Source organism: Colossoma macropomum, unplaced genomic scaffold, assembly GCF_904425465.1.
Source record: "Colossoma macropomum unplaced genomic scaffold, Colossoma_macropomum, whole genome shotgun sequence".
Lineage (NCBI taxonomy): Eukaryota > Metazoa > Chordata > Actinopteri > Characiformes > Serrasalmidae > Colossoma > Colossoma macropomum.
Window position 1 is genome coordinate 20,435,322 of NW_023494803.1, and position 23,170 is coordinate 20,458,491.

The 23,170-nt window shown below is 37.1% G+C and overlaps 1 protein-coding gene across 12 annotated transcripts in view; it reads left to right on the forward strand.

Annotated features, from left to right (window-relative positions):
* Positions 1-23,170, forward strand: part of eml1 (EMAP like 1) — an 85,953-nt gene that overhangs the window by 50,628 nt on the left and 12,155 nt on the right. For 7 of the 12 annotated variants that reach the window (XM_036594235.1, XM_036594226.1, XM_036594228.1 and 4 more), the window contains 6 exons: positions 2,966-3,013; positions 6,008-6,142; positions 7,969-7,997; positions 10,219-10,245; positions 16,631-16,760; positions 21,118-21,267. In XM_036594235.1, the coding sequence (XP_036450128.1) occupies positions 2,966-3,013; positions 6,008-6,142; positions 7,969-7,997; positions 10,219-10,245; positions 16,631-16,760; positions 21,118-21,267 (519 nt within the window). The remainder of the gene's footprint in view (positions 1-2,965; positions 3,014-6,007; positions 6,143-7,968; positions 7,998-10,218; positions 10,246-16,630; positions 16,761-21,117; positions 21,268-23,170) is intronic. The other 5 variants (XM_036594231.1, XM_036594232.1, XM_036594234.1 and 2 more) reach the window with 3 other exon arrangements.

Here is a 23,170-nt window from a genome sequence, read left to right on the forward strand (position 1 = left end):
TTTTTTCTGAAAAAAATAATATCGTTACATTGTTACATAACATTACTTGTTAAGATAAAATATACCATTCACTCCCCAGTCCACACAGTCCACATGTGGAAACTAAGCTGTGGCATCACAAAAGCCCACACAATTATGTATATTAGCCTATTCAGCCTACAGCAGTGTAGCCCTGCTCATACTGAAGTTATGAGGAACATTTAAGGCCAGACTGCTTTTTGATTGACAGGGTAGTCAATCAGAAAAGAGATCATTTACATATATCAGAAATTAATGTAAAATTATCTAAAAATGTTGCTGTTTGCTGTTGCTGTTTTTGGTACAAAAACCCACTTAAACGTAATAAGTGGATCTTGAGACAAAAATACTAGAGAATGTATGGATGGGCCCTTTAAAGGCTTCCTAATTTCTCTTTTTTTCAGTAATCTATTCTGGAAAATTTGAAAGGCAGGCTAGGCATGGTTTGTTATTGTTTATTTTTATTATTTAACCATTAAAAAAACTGTTGGTCACTCCACTCAATTAAGTGTTGTAATTGATTGATAACTAACATAATTGACAGTGACAGCTCTGTTTTCAGTATATGATACTACAAAAATAAACTAGTGTCTAGTTCTGTCATCACTTACATGTAAAATTTGTCCATTTTCTTGTATTTCCATCAGTGTTCTATGACATTATGTGCGTATGAATTCATCCCAGACATTAGTACATTGCCTTTTAGATTCTGCTTTTTATTTATCATCTTTAACTGCCCAGCTGTCATCATAAACAATAAAATTAGCATATCTCGCTCATTCGAATTTCAGTATTTCCCGCTCCGCTTCTTCTACAACATGATGCTGTTCTATTTTATAAATGTTAGCATGTCACAGGACACCGATAACATAATCTCTCGCTGTCACGCAATTCCACAGAGACCCAACCTGACATTCCTCACCACTAGAGCCGCCGCTGCTGCCGTGATGTCACTCTTAGTGCTGTGCCATTCTGATGCACTGTGTGAAAGAGTGACTGGGGGGAATGAGACGAGGTGATCAATCTTCCCCCCGTCAAAATATTGCTCTCTCCCTCAGTCGCTGTCTCGCTTGGAGCTCATTTATGATAGTCTAAGGGTGGATGGATGACTGAGTAGATGGAGGATGGGATGGTGTGTATTCCACACATGTAGAATGCGTGGTCAGTAGAGCAGTTTTCAGCATGTGGACAATTAAGGATTAATAATTAAATGTGCTTTTCTAATACTGATTACCGATAATACAATTTTATATTTATATTTTAGTTTCATACAAAAGTTAGTTCCAACCAAGCAAGGTGATTGATTAAGGAGCTCTCTAGCAATGGTGCTGTTTTTAAAGCACATTTTTTTCACAATAACTGAATCATTGCTTTACACTGCAGCTAACTGTTAAAGAGTTTCTACTTTAGTATATAAAATCTTATACAAAAGTTTGGGTCTTGTTTTGAAAAGAAGTACATCTCCACTACAGAGAATTTAAATATGGCATTTTCTGCACATTTTGAGCAAATTTCTATTTATTTGCTGCTGTTATTCATTAAAACATGCTCCCTCTTGTGGTCTGTTGCTTAAGTAGATTCCAATAGTTTTAGTTTAATAGTGCTTTATAGGTGGGTATGATTGTCAGTTCTCAGTTATCACATCTTCTAAACTCAAAAAACAAAAACAAGCAAAGAAAAAAAAACACCAATTATCGATATGGTTTCTGTGATATTTTTGCCTATATCTATATATATATGTATATATTCAGCCAACCATATGTTGGGCCCTACTATGCACAGCCCTTAAAAGGTTACAAAACATATTTTTAGAAAAAACAGAACAAAGCAGCCTTTAAAAAAACTTACAACAAAATAATTAAAAACATGATGTGGCAATATGCATATAAATTGGCCATCAGGCTTTTTTTATACTGTGACCAGTAGTATTATGTATTTGTGCTACCCCGGGCTGAGGAGGGACACAGGAAGCAGAGCTGACGGTTGCAGCAGCTGACATTTACTTTATTTTTCTTTCACAAAACACAACCAGACCATAAAAACTGAAAACGCTTTTCAGTGTCTTTCAACTCTCTATTGTCTCTTCTTTCTTCTTGAGCTTTTCACAATATTGTCATTTCACAATATTATCGTATCAGGTAATCTGCCAGCCAGTACTTACCAGTTCATCAGTAACATAAATTTTAATTGATCACTTTTTTAAATTGTGTAATTGAGTAATTGAAATCAAATTTAATTGCGACATCCCACTGTATGACCATACACTATATATGACCAAACACAAGCCTGACAATGCCTCGAATGCTCAGTTAATTTAGTTATGATGGCACTACAGAGAGTGACAGAAGAAATAACTTCTTCCCTCTCAGAGCTCCATCTGTAATTTTGTTTGATCTTAGCAAAGCAGATTATTGACCCACATCAGTTTCTTATTCAGAGACCCATACTATCTGGCACTGAGGTGACTCTAAGCTGACAGGGATTAGTGAACAATATATATTGTTTGCTCAGAGATCAGACTATAATTTGCTTTGAATGTTTGACAATCGTGCAAGTCTCCTCAGAGATGTGTGTGTGTCCTCTGGCTAGTACGCCACCCCTTTAAATATTGATGTGAAGTTAATGATTCGAAAACTAATGTTACCCGCTGATAAGAACACATCTGTTACAAATGTCTTCCATTTGGCTGATCTACAAGGCGTCCTCTTGTGAAATGGTTTCAGAATTATAATAGCCAAAACAAATCTTGATGCCAGCTGAATGATGAATGTGACGACTCTGAAAAGAGGTTCTTAGTTAATAAACCTGCATACTTTTTCTCTGACTCATCTTCTTCACTCATTTCCTTCAAATGTCTTTGAGCCATCTGTCTCACCTTTGTCTCACTCTCTGATTCTCCTGTGTCCCTTCCTCGTCTCCTTCCCCATGTCGCATGCTCTCTGTCCAGTGTGTCCAGTCTGTCCAGCTCATCCAAGTTTCTACTCAGATCCTACAGGTGAGAGTGTCTGTTCACAACTCTGAAGAATCCTTCCTATGAGTGTTATAAACTAGTTATCTCAAACCTTTTAGTGTACCTTGCCTGGCTTTCAGTGTTTCTTTTTCTTTGAAATGGCTACATCTGAAATTGAAAGCAGCTTCTGGATGGTGGATGACATTAGCTGTTAGTATTTTCCCTCAGAAAATGTTTTAAGAAGGCTTTGGTCTGACACTTTTAATAACCAAAATGTAATATTTTAGGTAAATTAAGCTTTGAGCGTAACTTCAGACATCAAGCTTTGGATTATTACTAGCATTTCTGCTAATAGTAAAAACTGTAGCCTAGCTCTTGTGAAAGCTCAAAGAACAAAGTGTATAATGTAATAGATATAGGTATAATAGGTGTGTAATACTCTGTGGGATCACAAAAAACAACAGGGTAACATCAATGATCATGAACATCAATAACGGGATTTGCAGGTCTTTCTTGCGGTGACTAATGTTGAGGTTCATGAGTCCACCATCAGGCAAACACTGAACAAGAATATTGTGAATGGAATGATAGCAGAGAGGAAGTCCCCACTCTCCAAGAAGAACATTACTGTTTAAAGTTTCCTAAAGACCACCTGCATAAGCCTGAAGACAAGGCAGAAACAGAACTTTTTGGCTTAAATGAGAAACATTATGTTTGGTGAAAACCGAACACTGCATTCCAGCATAAGAATCTCATCTTAACTGCGAAACACGGTGGTGGCAGTATCATGATATGGAGCTGTTTTGCTGGCATTGGACCAGAACTACTTGCCATCATTTGATGGAACTATGGATTCTATATTGTGTCAGTAAATCATACAGGAGAATGTAAGGGCATCCAACCATGAACTAAAGCTCAAGAGGAGATGGATCTTGCAGCGAGACAATGACCCTGAAAACACCAGTCAGATGGTTGAAGCGGAAAAAATGTTACATTTTGGAACGACTGAGTCACATTCCAGATCTTATTCCAGTAGAAATGTTGTGGACCTGAAGCATGGAGTTCATGCAAGAAAGCCCACCAACATCTCTGAGTTGAAGCAGTTCTGTAAGGAGCAATGGGCCAAAATTCTTCCAAGTCAATGTGCGGGACTGATAAACAGTTACAGGAAACATTTGGTTGAAGTCATTGCTGCTCAAGGGGGTCACACCAGTTATAGAAGGCAGAGGTTCACATACTGTATTTGATGCTGGATGACATTTAATGTTGGATCACTTTGTTCAGTAAATGATAGAAATACTATTGTTATTAATTAAATGAAGGTGTGATCACATTTTAGGACAAGTTTATGCAGAAATTCACAGAGTGCTAAAGGTTTGACAAACTGTCTAGCACTATTGTATATTGCCTTAAAAAACCAGATGGTGAAATCTCAGCAGGCAGCAGCTTATGCAAACATTCGATTCAAATTTCTGTCCCTGAATGCTTTGTTACATTTCAGGCACAGCCAGTTCCTGCAGAAAAAGAACTTTTTTTGGCCTTGAAAATCTTCACAAAAATATTATCTGAAATTTCAGAAAAACATAAGGCAATGTCATTTGTAATCCAGAAAATGTTTTTAACACTTTAGTACAATACATTATGGTAGCTTGTACGGCTTAGGTTTTCAGAGGGTCAGGCCAGCGTTCATAACCCATTTTAAGACGGTATTCTGGATTACTATTCTGCTCCTCATTTGAACCACGAGTGTCTTAAGATCGTTCAGGAAGTAACTAGTTCATTTGAGAAACTGAACATTCTTTGGCTTCAAAACAGGGTTCCGTAGTTTCCATTGTCCTCAGACCATTTTAATGATCTTGCTCCTTTCCACCAGGCCTTTTCCCACCACAAACTAGAGTAAGGACTGTGTAGACTTTAGATTAACTCTATACCCCTTCCAGTTGTATGTCTGAAGTGCCATCATTAACAAAGTGCCTCTTCAAGCTCAAACATCCTGCAGCTCCCTCCACAGAGGATAATGCCACCAGACCATAACTGACCTGAAAGAACTTTGCCCATGCAGCTTGGATTAGGCTTGAGCCTGGCAACCAGTAGACTGCTGATATGGCCTTTTCTTTTGTTTAGGCGTTTGAAAGGGCAGCCTGTCTACATTCACCCCTCTGCGTCCACCCAAAGCCATCGCAAATCTGGTCATGAGCGTGTCAGGGGAAAAACAAATAAAAACATGTTTCCCCTTCCAGCTGCAGCGGCCCTGTGTCTAGCATATGTTTCGTGTTTGTCTTCGGCAATTGTAAAGGCTGGATAGTTGTTATAACTGGCTGTCAGTGGTGTATTGGGGGCAGTGTTTCCAGTGTTATCTCTCAAGCACCATTTCCTCTCTTCTGAGTAAATGTTTATGCACATGCACAGGACCATTTCCTGACTGAAGCATGGGCTCATATGTGAAAAATATTGCTCACTAAAAGTTACTTTGAGAAACATTGGAAAATTTTTGTGTATTCTTTTTAGATAGCATTCAAGGTTGAACGGTTGTTGTTCGGTTAATTTTTTTAAACCAGAGGTTCCCAACAGTGGTGTTGCACATTTTAATGTCTAAAATATCTACTTCAACTCAAGAAGGTCTTGGTAAAAGGAACATGTAGTGTTTTTCAACCTAATCTCAAAGTACTGCATCAAGGGCCTGTAAAAAAATACTATGTAGATAACATATTACTACAAATTCTTCTCTGGAAGAGTCCTGTCTGTAAAAAGATGTATAGCTTAATGGCTAAATACGTCTGAATTAAAAAATCATCTAAAAAATCCACAAAAATGAATGTTTCAGACTGCTCGGGGGCTTCTACTATAAGTGAGTTTCAAGTCGAGGTTTTCTGTTCTTTTTTTAGAGATGGCAGCAGATAGAGATCAGGCTGGAAAGCACTGAAATATTCCTTTAATTAGCTTATTAGTTGGGCTGTCTTTTTCTACATTTTGAGCAAATGTATGGCTATACTTCATCCAGAGTTAAGCTAATGTTTTCACTCTCCTGTCCATCCTCAGCACTGTGAAAAGAACGAGTTCATCAGAACAGGTGGGTCCCACCAGCAGGAAGGACAGCGGGGGAGATGCCAAAAGTAACCGCACGCGCACTGGCTCCACCGGGAGCAACTCCAGTGGCAAGAGAGCCAGTGAAAGGTACAGTAAACACTCAGTGCATGTCTTGTTCCTTTAATGATACACATTCAGCATGTGATTGGCATATTTTTAATGCACTGTGAGGACATGAACTCAAAGATAAGAAGCATATTAGCTGTTGCACACAAACACAGTAAAAACTTCAGTGCTGAATTAACTCCTGTCTGTAATTTGAGTAGGTCAATATAAATGTCATACTACTGTTAACTGAACACTGGTAATATTTTACACATGTACAGTACTAGGCAAAAGTTGGAGACCACCATTTCCTGTCAAAACAAATGTTAACTACAATTTATTTATTTTTCAGCACCAGAAAAAATAAATATACATTTAACACAAAATTACTCAGAAGCCCCAACAACTATACTGAATAAAAATAGAAATTTGTTACACTGCTCGTCAAATTAGATACCAATGTGGGAATTCTGTTCTACGACCCAGTCTGTTTTTTGCGGGTTAGTGTTGCATTTATATTTTTGTTCAGTGTAAAATAAAATATCCAAAACTTCAGTATTTGGTATGGCCAGCCTTGGCTTTTATAACAGCTTCCATTCTTTTTAGGAGACTTTTCAGAGAAATCTGCAGGGATATTTTTTTATACCTCCAAAGATCAGTCTTAGAAGTTGGTTGAATTTTTGCTTCTCATGCTCCATGTAATCCCAAGCCCATTAAATGATGTTGAGGTCTGGACTTTGGGGTGGTCAGGCCATTGCTCTGAGAACACCAACAGCTTCTTTGTTTGATTTGCAAATTTTCTTTTTCCTTTTATTAGAAACAGCTTCTTTTTTGTGATCAAGAATATATAAAATGTCTGTACAAACTTTCCAGTATTAGATGCCATTTCAGTGCAAGCTTGTGTTATCTTTGATTGGGCCTTCTTCAACCTTGCAGTCGTACCTTCAAGGCTCACCATTCTGTCAAGTGTAAAAATTAGGAGTAAATCAAATTTGAATGATCATCATTGTTGCAGAAAAAACTGCATAAGATAATTCTGTGTTCATTAAGTATAAAATATTCACCATCATTCAGTAAAACAAAGAACAGAGCTTGTGGCTTTAATTAGAGTGGCATTAACAATTTTCCAAAAGTCTGTAGTAGGCTCACATTCCCAGAACATACGTAAAAATGCCAGTTTATGCCTGAAACAGAACTGGGAATTGGGAATCAGACCCATTTTGTAACATCTGTAGATGTAAGAAACAGCTTCTTGACAGCTGCACATGCTTTCAGACCCATAGCGCTAAGTTGTCTTTTCACAGTGGAAGGATGGACAGAAACATTTGTGGATTTTTTGAGATCTGAAGCAAGAGTGGAATTTAATTGTCTCCTATCTTTCAAAGATGAAGCAGTGTTTATCTTTTGGAGACAGTTGTGGTGGCCTAACAGGTCTTGCATGGTTCTTAGAAGTCACATTTTCTCTATATCTTTTAATCATTTTTTGAACTCCAGTTTTGGACACTTGTGTTTTTTCACTCATTTGCTTTTGACTAACCCCCTTCTTATGCAAGTTTTTGTCTTAAATCTAATCTACATACAGAAATATCTCCTGAAATATGAATAGCTTCATTTTGATTGAAAATTAAATAAAAGAAGGGTGGTCTCTGACTTAGGCACAGCGTGGTATACAAGGTAGATTATACAATTTGAAGGTTACAGTGTGTCGTTTTTGAGTCTCAGCACAAGAGTTAACTTTAGTCTAAAGTCAAAGTATGTAACCTCTGTTTGGTTTGTTTTTTCATGAAAATAAATATAAAAAACAAACTCACATACACAGTGACACATGCCTCATTTGGGTGACGTACTGCCTCTCTCACCTCCTGCAGCAAACAGAGGGAGCCTGTATTCAGTGCTGGTAAGTGCCGGCTGGTGCTGTGATGTTTGCTTCTATGCAGTTTCATTACTATGGGCCAAGGCTGGAGGAGTCATGGTCAAACATCTCCATGCGCTCATGTTCATTGCTTTTCTTACTGGACTTATGGGAAAAGATTAAGAGCATCAGAGCTGGACTTTCCACTGACCCTGACAAGCACAATTTCAAGATAGATGATGGCCTGAGGTTACAAATTTGAACTGTTTCACCAATTTTAATTAGCTGCAGTGAAATTCAGTTTAGGAAGGGGGCAGACATTGTTTTTAATGGACTTCTTGCCTGTAGTGAATCATCTCTTCCATTGTTAAACAAGTGAAACAAGGCCAAAGGAAAAATCATTTCATGCTTATGGTTTTGCCTCCTCCAGTCTTGGCTCGTAAAGGTTCACTGGCAGTTGTAGTGCAGCGTGTGGTGCTGTTTGTGTTGAAGCAATTCATCCAGCCAGCTAGTAACAACTCAATGCAATCAGTAACCCATTTCATCCGTTCTTTACCTGTAACATACTTTTTAGTATTCTCCTTTTCTGTTGTGTTTGGTTTTTATTTATGCTGTTGCTTTCACACGCAGACATGTAGTCATGGAGATACCATAGACTATCTTAGACTTTACTCCCTACAGCTACCATTTAAATGTGTATTGATTTCGATAATTAGCAAGTTAGCAAACCAATGTTCTCGATGTTATTGATTGATGTGTAATTGGGCACTAGGCTGCGGAATATCTTTATCCAATTTGGGTGGCTCAGTTAAACAATTAGCCTTTTGAAACCTTCTTTATTGTCCATGATTCTTACTGTGTAATGCAGATATTATTTTATAAATAAATAGAAATATATTATAATTTACGAATTTGGCTAGCAAGAACCAATTGTTTAACTGCCTTTTATGAAAACTGTTACGAAGAGCAACAATAAAAAGACAAAATGAACATGTAAGTAGCACAGCAGTAGGGAATATATAAATTATAATTTAGTATTTAGATTTTGGCCAATCTATGTTGCATTTTTATGATGGTAATCATATTATTTAAATATCATTTACATGCACTCAAATACAACTATGTATTTTAATGGGCAACTGTTTTTTTGTTTAAGAACATAAATACCATTTTGGCCTATTAGAGAACAAATAATGTTACTTGTAATTACAACTTTGGGAACTTTAGGTTAACAAAAGGCTAAGAAAAGAGAAATCAGGCAATTTGGCTGTAAAGAAATCAGAATCACCCATAAAAATCCATCCCTGATTTAAATATATGGTATCTATTGGTGATCTTTTCTTTTATTGTGCACAAAAATAGTAGAAAATAAAGTTGCTTAAGCTGAGGTACCCAAGGTTTCACAACGCCTTGAACAAAGTCTGATATTACTTACTTGACCTGCTACATAACATTGACATAACCATGCCATAAACATGTTTTGGCAGACGTCATGTGTTGTCATGAGTTGTTAATCAGAGATTTTTTTCAATGATATGACTGTATGTTAACATTACCAGTAACTGTCAGCACAGATATCGTAATATTTGTAAATGTCTTGACAGCTTAAATCACACTAATTTTTACTAAGTGTGCTCTAGTTATTCATTATAACATCACACATTATTGCACTGATCATGACAGTTACTGGTAATGATAACGTGACACTGTTACATTCCTGGACATAATCTATCGTAACAGCTTATGACAGCATGATTTGCCTTGACATATTTATGGCGTGGTTGTGTCAGTGTTATGTAGTAGGGTGCAACCAAAATCCTTTACATAATTAGAACTTAGCTACAAATTTTTTAATGTGACAAAGTGGCAAAAAATACAGTAAACATAAATAATGTACAAATCTAGTCTACATTCCATTGCAATAGACTATACAATCAGCCGTCCTGCCTGGGGCATTTACCTTATGTTTGACCATATTGTAACAATCATGCCAGATCCCCTGATTAGCTGAAGTCATCACAACACCCTTTCCAGATGTTAAGTGAATTAACCAAACACCAAATTAACTGGAGTTCATTTGTTATCTGGAGCAGAGAGATGTCCAACGAGATGTCTCCCCTGGAGGGCCTTGTAGAGTAATTAACCAGACAGGGTGACCCAGGATCTGATGAGCAGGGATCTCTCTCTCTCTCTCTCTTTCTCTTTCTCTCTCTCTGTAAGAGCCCTCTCACACAATCTCTATCTCTGTCTTTGTACACTCACAAAGGGATGCGGCGGGTGACGCACTGTAAAGGTAGGCCCTGATCCTCAACCCTCCCTCACCTAGAGCAGCTCTGTGGGCATTGTGTGATTCTAAAGCAAGGTTAGCTGTATCACAGCTGTTGCTCTGAGTAGTGAATGCAGTAACTCTGGAGTTAAACTTTCAAAGAAAACTTGCAATAGCTATGCTTTCAGAAAACTGTGCCAGTGATGTCAGTACTTCTGCAACTCATCATTTATGTCAGTTGGTACTGATTTACCTAAAAAAAGAGAGCATGTTATATGATTCTTTAGGACAATGTTATCTTGTTCTGAAACTGAAGTCCCCTTATGCTGCAGTTTAATGTTTTCCTGCTTTACAGCAACATTTCATTGAAAATTCAGATTTCACACAGTTTTCCTTTTAGCCTAAGTTTAGTCAATTAGCCAAAGACCTGCTTGGTGTCTGAAGTTTGCTGTTGTAGTTTTGCACTGGAGCACTATATTCCCTGGGACTTGTGATCATCTTAGACTTGATTGTAGGCCTGAACGTTTTGCAGAAAATCGTAATCGTATTGTGATTTTTCTGTTCTGTCTATAATATTGCGATTGCACTTTAAATTCTTTAATTTAAGCTCCATTCCTTTTTTGCCATGAAGAGCAGCATATCCATTTTTAGGCTTGAATCTTGAACACTGAATGTATTGTGCTAGAGAGTTCATGACCAACTGTGAATAATGTACACTCTTAAAAAAGATGATTCTTCTGTGGTTGTTTAGTAAAGAAAATGGTTCTGTGTAGAACCATGAACATTTAAAGAACTTGTAAGAACCTTTGCATGATTAAAAGGTTCTTTACATCATGAACCATCATGCTGTGGATGGTTCTATATAGAATCTTGTTGAAAAGGGTCCTATATGGCACCCAAAAAGGTTCTGCTGTTATTACGATGTCAAACTTGTAACAGTAAAAGAACCCTTTTTGGTACCATATTTGCTACCCTTTTGGAACCCTTTTTGGTACCATATTTTGGTACCATTTCAAAAAGGTTCTACATAGAACCATCCACAGCACATTCTGCGTCAATCTGAAGAACAAACCATTTAATCGTGCTAAGAGTTCTTCGAGTGTTCATGGTACTATACAGAACCATTTCCTTTACTAAAGAACCACTGAAGAATCATCTTTTTTAGGAGTGCATGATAGAATTAAAATTGCAGCTCTTGGGAATTAAAATTGTGATTTTGATATAAAAATGATTAACTTTTCAGCCCTATATGATGATGTGATTTCTGACCCTGTCTGTTATTAATACAAGCAGACAAGTATGTTGCATAGCTAATACATTAGTAGTAGCTAACTTGAAGCCTGAATATTATACAAGCGTACAGCATAATTTGATGCACGTTTATGGTTATTTATTCATGCAGTTTGCACAGAGCTAATTGATATACATAACTCTATTGCTTGTTAGCCACATTAGCTGTACAGTTTTAGTGCAAGGCCAAAGAACAAAACTTAAGACACCAAACATGCCTGATCAGCTATATTTTGGGTAAGAGGAAAATTGTGTAAATTTGTTTTTTGCCGAACTATCACTCACAACTAATTCAGTTTATGAAAAGTTTGATAACCAACGAAGTGTGCTGAAGCAGGAAAAACAAAGAACTGGCTGCATGAGGATGAGGTTGGAAAAACATTGCTTTTGGAGTAAGACTGCTAACCCTTATGTGGGGCTAGTAGTGTAAGATACAGCTTACAGTGTGATCTTTTTCATCTAACATGCTCTTCATTAGATTGGATGGTAATGCTAACTGACTCATAGTGGCATAGTCTGGCTTTAGGACATCACAGAACCAATGCCCCGAGAGCTGTGTTGCGTAAGGGCCAGAGTTGATGTGATAGATGTGCGTGTGACAGAAACCCCCTCTTCACCTCCAAAGTGCAAGCCTTCCCAATGGACTAATGAGCACTCTCTCTCTCTAACACTTCACTGAGAGTGAGCCGTCAGCCTGTGGTTGATTGCAGTGATTTTGCAGTGACGCTGATACACTAGCTGTTAACCTGCGAGAGGCACGCTGTGTGTTTGCTCACAGCCCATGGTGCTTATTTTTCACATGCACCATGGGAACACGCATTCTGCTGCAGTTACCCAGCAGCCCACTTAAAGACTTGCCAGCAAAGCTTTCACTTCAGGCGCCTGTAGTTGCACTTTCAGTCCTTTCAAGGCCTGACATTTTTCATCATGAAAAACATGTGCCTCTGAATTTTCTTGGGAATGCTTCTTTTTTTGTTTCTTGTAACAGATTCTGGCCAAGTGAGAGTATTTCTTTCACATTTTTAAAAGAAGCTGTGGAAGAATGACCATGCTAGTCTTCTGTAAACAGTTGTACCTTTTATCAATCAGTTTGGCTTTATAGAATAGTCATCTCATTAGATAATATTCCATCCAGATTACCCCTGTGAATACAAGATCCCAGTAATGTAGTGTTTTCCCAGGTTTAATGAACACTAAAGTAGTATTTTTACATTTACAGTTAACCCTTACAAGCTGCGGTTATTGCAGATGATAACAAAACTATGGTGTCATTTGATGTTATTTATTTGTCTCATTAAAACAAGTGTAGTGATTTTAGACTTTTAGCCAATACCAGATTTGTGTTTGTAAGTAAAAAAAGAAGACATTTTGGTATTGCTTTCTTTTAAAGTTCCTTATGTTCTAGGTATCAACAAGGTAAGTGTGAGGTACAAACTCCACATAACAGGTAGGTTTCAAGCTATATTACACTGAAATGCCCAACAGGTTCTAGCTATTCACTATACGAGGTAAAAATGCTATCCAAAGACATAAGAACCTCATGTATTATGTACCTGTCTGTAACCTAGAAACAAACTGAACTTGAGCTGTAAATGAAAGCAGTAATTCTTACTAGAACCTGTTTGGCATTTCACAGTAATTTAGCATGTCTTAGAACTTACCAACATATTTTCCAAAATAATTACCTCTTTCTCTGGAATTTGTACCTCACATTCACCTGGTTAATACTAGGGATCTGCCAGAATGTTTGAATACTCAAATAGTCATAAAAGTTTAAAAACCTGAATAGTTAATTAGGATGTTGGATATGCAAATGACCTTGTCTGTAATGTTATTCTCATAAGAACTATGAGATGTCTGAACTCTGTTCTCCAACAGAGGGCACTATAGAATCTGCGTCTCAAGTTTTGGTCAGAGTTTCGTATTTGTTTACTTTAAAGTAGGAACCAAAGAAGACTTCTAAAGCAGCCTAAAGGCTACTGCACACTGGACGAGAAGCTTCGCACCATGCTGGCAGAGGATATCAGTTAGTACGAAGTGCAGCTACAGCACATAAGCATGGCAGAAAAGCACAAATAAATATAAAACTCATTTTACACTCTACTCGTATTGATTTAATGGAAAAAAAAATCATCATTTAGAGAATTTATCAGGTTTGTTATCAGCTAAGGTGAGAGGGTGAAAGCAGATGATTAGCTTTCATCTGTTTCTCTTAAAGACTTTAGACTGACACCTTTCTCTGTATATATTTACAACCACATATTTTATCACCTACTATGGATTTGTGATCTGGGTTTGGTTTTAATATATTATAGTAATAGTAAAATGCTGAGTGGTTCCACTGTCTCTGGTCACTGTCTCGTGACGCATCAGGTGTGCAGTTGCCTGTAGTTTGAAAATTCCTATACATCATTTTTTTTCTCTAAAACATTCCTTAAAAATTCAAATATCAAGGTTGATTGACATGCCCATCCACAGCTAATATCTAGAACTTAAGGTACTATAAAAGAAAGCATTACTGATATTTTATGTCTTCAGTTTGATGAAAACTTACTGTTGTTTGTAGTCTTGTTTTGCAAAAAAAATCTTTTACTTTTTTGCCATTTTTTGACATCGAAACAAAGATAAAAGACCATTGCATAACTCACTGTGCAATGAAACATTGAATTATGTTACTGCATTTGGATAGTATACCAAGGAACGTAATAACTCTTGACTTCTAAGGGTTAATATTAAATTAAAGAATTATTTTTCCAAAGCCTCTTCCCCACATTAGTTTGTAATCCAGTAGTTCATGTTGTGCTGACTGTGGTGGTCTCGGAGGATGTGGGAGATGATTTTTGACTGTGAATCCGTTATACTCCACTCCACCTTTCTGCCCCTCCCCCAACCGGCCCTCTCCAATCCCGACATTCCACCTAGTGACCGTGCAGATATACCTGCACCGGCCGGCAAAAGGGACTGCGTCCACTGAGCCCCCCAAATCCACATCAGCCGTGCCCTCATGCTCTGCAAACACTCCTCCAGAGGCCAAGAACGCGTCCAGCAGAGCGGCCCGGCCCGGAGGCACAAAGGTCCCGCCGTTTACCCTCCCACTGAGGAAGTGCCCCTCTCAGTCTGCCTGCTCTCCTTTAGACACGCCCAGCTACAGGAGCCCCATCAAATCCCCCAGCCAGTACTTTCAAATCTGTTACTAATCACAGCTGTAGCTCTGATTTTGAAAATAGCTCAGTCAGTTTGAACAACTTTTTTATTTTAATTTGTTCTTTACTTGTTTTCTTTTTCTTTTTGTTTCTTCTGTTTATGTCTACTAAGCTGTTTTTTTCTGTTTCTGTATGTCAGCTTTCATGTTTGACACTTTTACTTTGGTTTTGTTATGCTTTAGTCTGTTTTGTTTAAAGGGGAATTCCACCAAAATTTTCTTCAACAAAACAATAACACAGATAAATGTATACTCCAAGAATGTTAAAAAATATATTACTGCAAGCTAGTACACGCATTTTTACATGTTTTTGGCAGAATCATCATCAGTAGCTTATTATTTACGCAAACTCTTCATTTCTCGGCAAAATTCTGCCTTTTAAATGATGTACATGTGACTCTTATGAATCATGTAGGTTTGATGAGTTTTTCATTTTGAAGGGGGTCTTCTCTGATAATTGTTAGAAGAGAATTGCTCCTCTGTCCCAAACATTAGTCAGAACTATGGTTAAATTTTCGTGAGCTGTGAAGTTGGTTTTATTTTCGCAGATTCCTTCTTCATTAGCTTTTGGACGGCCGGCAAAGACTATGTGTACTGTGTCATTGTTAGCAGTCAGTCAGCTTCCGCTTAATTTTTACATTTGAAACTGATGTACAACACTTGATTTCTGTGGACTGTCATAATCTCTATAAGATCACAGCAGCTGTCAACAAATTATATCTCATAGGTGGCGATTATTGGGGTCCAAGCATATAATGTTGTTATAGAGCCAGTATATGCCTTTTAACACAACACATGATGGGCAAAGTTTTTAGAATGGCGTCTGTTTGTACCTCTGTTTCATACACAATCTTTTGACCTTGGTATGGTAATACATTTTGAATGAATTCGTCAAAATACCTAGAAAATGGTACAATTTTGAACGTGATATATATTTGCACAGTTATTGAACTCAATAATGAACTAAATAATTCCATCGTAATTACCCCTGTATGGCAGTCTCAGAGAACATCAGAATGCACCAGAACTGTCATGCTAAAATCACAAATTTTTTTGCCTAGGAACGCTGCTACTGGAACCTACTACAAGGGATTGGTTTCTGAACTTACCACCTTTTTCACTGCTCACACGTTTTCATGTCTCTCTATAAAGAATGACGACTGACCTAAATGTGTTGTGGTTCACTTGAGTTTGTCACTTTGTATTTACAACAATGCAGATAGTTGCTTTCTATGAAGTTACTATGTGGCTCACATGACCAAGGACATGAAATGAATCATCTATTCATTTAACATGATGGCAGCAGCCAAGCATTATCTCCACATGACATAAAGGGGAGTTCGAGCCTCAGGCACAAACACATTGCTGACAGCAGTAAGCAGAAACACTACTGTTCAAGAATGCATCAGGAGACATGAAAAATTATGCTTTTGGTGGAATTCTCCTTCATTTCTGTTAACTCACTGTGAATCTTTTCCCCCTTTTGCTTTGCCTGAATGTCTTCTCTCTTTAATTTTATATCATGTACATGTAACTAAAGCTGCGAGGCCAGGAAACTAGCTGCACAATCTCCCTTTTTATTTATCATTGTGTGTTACTACTTCAGTGTTCGAATGTATCTCAGAAACATAATAAAAGGAATCAAAAGGACTTTATTTTCTTTCTTTTTCCTGCAGTTCGATTATTGACACATATGCTTGATAAACTCTTTAATTCTCTTTTCTCTAAAATTCTCACATCTTGTTGTTCTAACCTTGCTTAAGCACTATAAACCCACTGATAAAGTACACACACCACAGGAAGATTAATACAATTTGATGAAATGTATGTTTCATTTAACTTTGCATCGCATTTACGTTACATGGACTGTCATGGCAGTCTTGTATGATTCCTTGTTCTGAAAATCTGTTACTTTTTTAGATGAAGGGTATGTCAAAATGTATTTGAAGGGACGGCCCATCACCATGTACATGCCCAAAGAGCTGGTGGATACATACTGTCTGGAAGCAAAGGCTGACCTGCCTCCTAAGAAGCTGAAGCTAGACTGGGTGTATCCTTTTGAATCGCTGCTACCTGTGATACAGACGTAAGGTTTGTGATGGTTTTTACTATTGGGTTTTATCCTTTTTTGGTTTTGGTCCACCGCACAAGAGACAGCGTTGCAAAAAAAGGTGTTAAAGAGGGCAATTTGGCACGTCCTTAGGAGCTTCGTTTATTGTTCAGTGAATGCACTTTTGACATAATGAGTTTTTCCATGAGAAACTGAAGTAGGTCATGTGTACATTGGAGGCCAAGAGAACTGAACATGTTGGCCTTCTACATGGAAGCAATAATTCTTTTCTAGAAGCAGTGAGAGCCAGCAGTGTTTATCCGATTGCCATCTAAACCAATAACCAAGAAAAAAAATTGAGCTCCTTTCATTTTTCTCATACAACAGATTTCAATCAAGTGAGATTTTTTTTTCTGCAGCAAGCTGATGACTTATCATGCTATCTTTTATCAAGTAGTGTGTGACTTGTCTGACTGAGCGAACATTGCACTGAAAATATATGATTATATATTACAATCCATCAAAATATAAGGGCCCTGAAATTGTCTGTTTCCCTTGGGAACCTGTAATTTTTTTTTCAGTGATAGTCAATCCTGTAAAAAAAACAAAAAAAACAAAAGCGCAATCAGTTTCTGCACAGAAAGAACAGGCAATCCATCAGAAATAACACATTACAAATATGAATGCTACCCTTTCTGTGTAGCAACATTCAGGCTACATGTTCATTTTGATAGCTTTGTATTTCCACAGGGACAGATTTCTTTCTATTTTGGTTCCACTGGCTACCATTATAAACTGCCAACGTAAAGAATTTTCTCCTCGAAAACCCATTTACTTCAAAATTATATTCAGTATATTTCATATATTTTGATGTATATATTGCATGTCAGTCTCATAAAACATTGTTTTTATATGCTATTGTCCAAAATAGCAGTTGTCCTTTAATAGCATTAAAATAGCGTAAAAGGGAATCAGTGACAGTAGCTCTGGTTCCCAGATCAAAGATACAGTTTGTAGACATTTTATGGCTCTGACCCATCTGTGCATAATGCATCTCTGTTTCAGCACAGGGGTCATGATAAACCTCATGGGAAATCAACTTGTATTCCGGGGATGTTTTCACTTTAGAGGATGTGGAGCCACATTCTTTTAGAATGACCCATTATTCTAGACTATCATTATTTTTAATGTCTACACTAAGGCTGTCGCTAACGATTTTTTTAGAAATCAAGTAACCTGCTCATTATTTTGATGATTAATCGAGTAATCACAGTTTTTTTTAAAGACCAAACAATAAAAATGGGCTTAACTGAACAATGTATAGCTTTCCAAAGTTTCCAAAACACTTGATTAGGAAAAAGATAAATAAAGAAGTCTTCAAAATAATTAAAATGATATTTAGAAGCACTCTGGGCCACAATACACCGGAATTTAACAATAGCGGAGTTCATAAATGCTCTTTAAACTAAAACATTTTACAGGGGTGTTGCGTTACTATAGATAAGAAAATAATGAAAAATAAACAATGAAATGAGAGATGGAGGATGCAGTTGGCAACAAATCAAGAGTCTTCATGCACACCAGTATGATTAACAAGTCCAGGCCAAGCTTATCCACTCTTATAGTAACAGGGAAAGAGTAAACAAAAGTGAGGCGGAAACACTTGATATGTGTTGATATGCTTTTTACGTAGAAAAACTACAACTTTTTCCAAAAAAGTTGGGACGCTGTGAAAATTGTAAATAAAAACAAAATCATTTAAACCCTACATTTCATTGAGAATGCTTCAAAGACAACATATTGAATGTTGAAACTGAGAAATTTTATTTATTTATTTTTTTAAATATATACCCATTTTGAATTTGATGCCAGCAATACGTTCTAAAAAAGTTGGGACAGGGGCAACAAAAGGCTGGTAAAGTTGTGTAATGTTTAAAAAACCACCTGGTGGTTAATTGGCAACAGGTCAATAACATGATTGTGTATAAAAAGAGCATCTCAGAGAGGCTTTCAGAAGTAAAGATGAGGAGGGGTTCACCACTTTGTGAAAGACTGCACAATCAAATAGTGCAACAATTCAAGAATAACATTTCTGAACATAAAATATCAAAGAACTTTTGCTTTTCATCATCTACAGTACATAATAACACTAAAAGATTCAGATAATCTGGAGAAATCTCTGTATGCAAGGGACAAGGCCAAAAACCAGTATTTGCTGGCCATGATCTTTGGGCCGTCAGGCAGCACTGCATGAAAAACAGACATGATTCTGTAGTGGAAATCACTGCATGGCCTCAGCAACACTTCTGAAAACCACCGTCTATGAAAACAGTTTGGCACTGCATCCACAAATATAAGTTAAAACTTTAAAACGCAAAGAAGAAACCATATATAAACAGGATCCAGGAACACTGCCACCTTCTCTGGTCCTGAGCTCATTTGAAATGGACTGAGGGGAAGTGGAAAAGTGTCCTATAGTCTGATGAATCAAAATTTGAAGTTCTTTTTGGAAATCATAGACACTGTGTCCTTTTGGCTAAAGACCACTCAGCTTCTTATCAGCTCACAGTTCAAAAGCCAGTATTCATGATGGTATGGGGGTGCATTAGTGCACATGGCATGAGTGACGTGCACATTTGTGAAGGCACCATTAATGCTGAACGAGATATACAGGTTTTGGCAGACGACGTCTTTTTCAAGAAAGGCCTTGCTTATTTCAGGAAGACAATGTCAAACCACATTCTGCACGTATTACAACAGCATGACTCTGTATTAAAAGAGTCCGGGTGCTTAACTGACCTGCCTGCAGTCCAGACCTGTCACCACTGAAAACATTTGGAGGGTTATAAAATGAAAAATACGAAAAAGAACACCCTGAACTGCTGAGCAGCTGAAATCCTATGTTAAGCAAAAATGGGAAAACATTTCACTTTCAAAACCACAGCAACTGGTCTCCTCAGTTCCCAAATGCTTACAGAGTGTTGTTAAAAGAAGAGGTGCTGAAACACAGTGGTAAACATGCCCTCATCCCAACTTTTTTATAATGTTTTGTTTGCATTAAATTCAAAATGGGCATATATTTTTCAAAAAACAATAAAATTGATTAGTTTCAACATTTGATTTGTTGTCTTTGTCTTTATAGTTTTTTTCTAGTTACTTTTCACTAGTTTCTAGTGAAAAGTAGAATCTTTTAATGTTTACATAAACTTTCATGAACTAGAATTTCTTAGTATCTGGCACAGTTGTGTCCCCATTTGCTTTAATATCAGTGTGTGCTCAAGCTGGCATGAACTCCATAAGTGCAAAAGCCTCTGATCAGTAGATCAGATCCACCTGAAAGTCGCCTGAACATGTCTTTCAACAGAAGGAATAAAACTAAAAAAAATTTGAGCTTTTTGTATAAAGGCCTTAACATTGTCAATTTCACAGATTTGCTATAATTTGTAAAATGACTTAGTGCAGAGTTTCAAATTACATTTTAATTGTGAAAACTTTGCTTTGTTTTAATCTAAGATTCTAAAACTTTCTGTTTGTTTCCAGGTTTAAATGAAACAAATACCAGGTTTTCAATGTGATCTCAGATTTTTGGACACCATTGTATGTACATCTGGTCCCAAGAGTTTAAAAAGTGTTATTCTGATGTTAAACATTATTTTAGCATGTTTTTGAAGCTCATGCCTTTTTCTGACCACTGTGTCTTCTGTTGTAGCTAAAGGAACAACACGTCTTTAGAGACCTTAATGCAAATTTATGCCTGCTTTTAGAGACTTTGCACATTGGGCCCTCAGTGGCCAAAAGTGCATGTCATTGGGTGCGTCCATCAGACTCTTACTGTAAAAAGGATTTAAAACACACATCTTGTAAATTGCCAACTTATCTCTGCTGTGTCTTTGAGAAAGTAGATAATTAGTGATTTTTTTTAAATCATATCAACTTTGGATTTATCGCAATAGTCCTAATCTACATAAAAAAGCTAGCATTTTCTGTACCAGTGCTTGCCTATAGTGGTATAGCAGTCTTTTTCACTTTTGCTGCAGGCTGGCAGAGCGGAATATTTTTAGCTTAGTTCTCTCCCTTCTCCGATGCATCAGGCACATCCCAAAAGAAATGGATTATGCATTGCTAGAGAGAAACACATTTCCAGATACTGTATGATTACCTTGTGCATTCAGCTGCATGGGGTGGCTCTGGGTGATCTGCCAGCACCACAGCATTTCCCTACAGTGAGAAAAAAATGAAATGTGAATTGAATTTGGGCGAATACAAAACTCTTCACTGTAATGGCTATGCAAGCCGAATTAGTGTCTAATAGCCTAATTTTCCATGCTCCTGAGCATTGCTCTTGACTGAAAGCCAGCTACGGTTACCGGGGCCGAGACTGTCGATCCAATCTCTATCTGCTCCCCACCGGAGAGACGGTTTACTTCATTGCATCTGTGGTGGTTCTGTACAATGTGGACGAGCAGCTGCAGAGACACTACACTGGACACACTGATGACATCAAGTGGTGAGAGTTAAAATGCTGTTTCAGCATCAGTACTAATCATGGGCTTCTATTATTCTGGGAACATTGCAAATAGGGCTGAATGATAGGGCAATGTAATCAGATATCTGTGATGATTAACAGATGCTTGATCGCTGCTACTTATCTATGTTGGCAAAAAAGATCTAAATAGGCCTAGTTGAATTTGAAATAGGTGATATTTGCATGTTATGTTGTATTCTCTTTTACTTTTAGTGTCAAGGGATTGTTAAAACAATGCATTGATTCAGAGCATTTATTAGTCATTAGGCTACAGTAGAGCAAATTTACTACTGTCTCAGCTGGGTTTTTTCAGGTTGCAACATACTACCTGATGAAATACGAAGCACTTTCTTACTTTTCTTTCTGGTTGCAGTGGTTTGGAGGAGTAAAACTTTAAAATATATATAATAATTCATGATTTACTACAACTGTCTATGCATACTTTAACATTACCAGGCTGATGTGGCACACAATTTTTGTGCCTTAATGTCACCATACATTTACATTTTCTGTAAATTTGATGATGAATGGATTAAAAGAAATGACTCAAAATAACTTGGGAATAAAATCTGGTTACATTGGTTTACATTAAAAGTAAAGTAAGTTTTTGACTTCTCCTGTAAAGTTATCATTTTGGAGAGAGCAAAATATTGCAATTTTGTTCACTATTCAAAATGACAGTATTTGTGTTGGAAACTTCACATCCCATGATTCCCATCACCATCACTGTAAAGAAAAATTGGTGGAATTCCCCTTTAATGAGAAGCAGTCATATTTTTCAGATATTGCCCAAGCCTCATGCTGAGCCCAGAAAACAATCAAGTGAAATCTTCCTTAAAACCTGGTTGAAGTATCCATAGTCAAGCATGAATAGTATATGTATCCAATTATTCATAGTCAAATCAGGCCTGGGTATTCTGTGGGAATGTGTCTATGTAGACTGCCCTTGGGTTTTTACTTTGTAACAATGTTCAACAAAGCTGTTATTGTTGGCTGGATCACTGCTGTTTGTCGTCGAAATAGTCCTGCTCAGTATTCCACCGCTGTGTTTCACTGTGACCTTTATAATGGACATGATAAAGTAAACAGCATTTCTCTGTGTCTTTGTTTCTGTGATAACACTGGAGAGGTAATTAATAGCCATAAAAATTTACACTTACAACAGCATCGCCGTGAACAATGTTTACCCAGGCTGGAGCTCTAATTATAATGATTATAATCACCTTCAGCTCTCCACAGTGCTGAAATTTCTAATATCCTTCATCCCTGAGGAATAGTCATTGGTCTCAGGGTAAAGGAGTGATGTGCAAATCATAGATAGCTATGTGTCTTGTTTATTTTACGGGTGAGACATTTAAATCTCAAAATCTCATAGAAAAGCACAAAGCTGTGAGCTAATGTATGTCATCGATTATTTTGTTTTCCGTAAGAAAAATGAATTTCCTTAAATAAAATGTGGACATAATTTGTACATGACATAAACAGAATTATTGGCAAAAGTAAGTAAACAGTAAGACATGTACACAAGATCAAATTCAGATAATGCTCAGTGAAGTATGGTGGGTCTTTCAGACAGAATGAATTAAAAGTAAATAAACAAATAAACAACATTTTGCAGTAAAATTAGAAGTGAACATTAATGATTTTGTTTACATTGATGACTTTATTTATTTATTTATTTCAGTGATGCTAAGGACATTATGTAAGCCATAAAATGTAATCTTTTCACCCATCAAAAGAGAGGTTGTGGCTGGTATTTAGGGAAGACCCACCTTCAGGAGGTGTGGCTAAACAAAAGTGTGGCTGCTCCCTAGTTCAGTTCCTGACAGCAAAGCTGAGTAGCTTAAATAAAGCTCCTGTTTGGTTTATTTTAACTTCATCATTT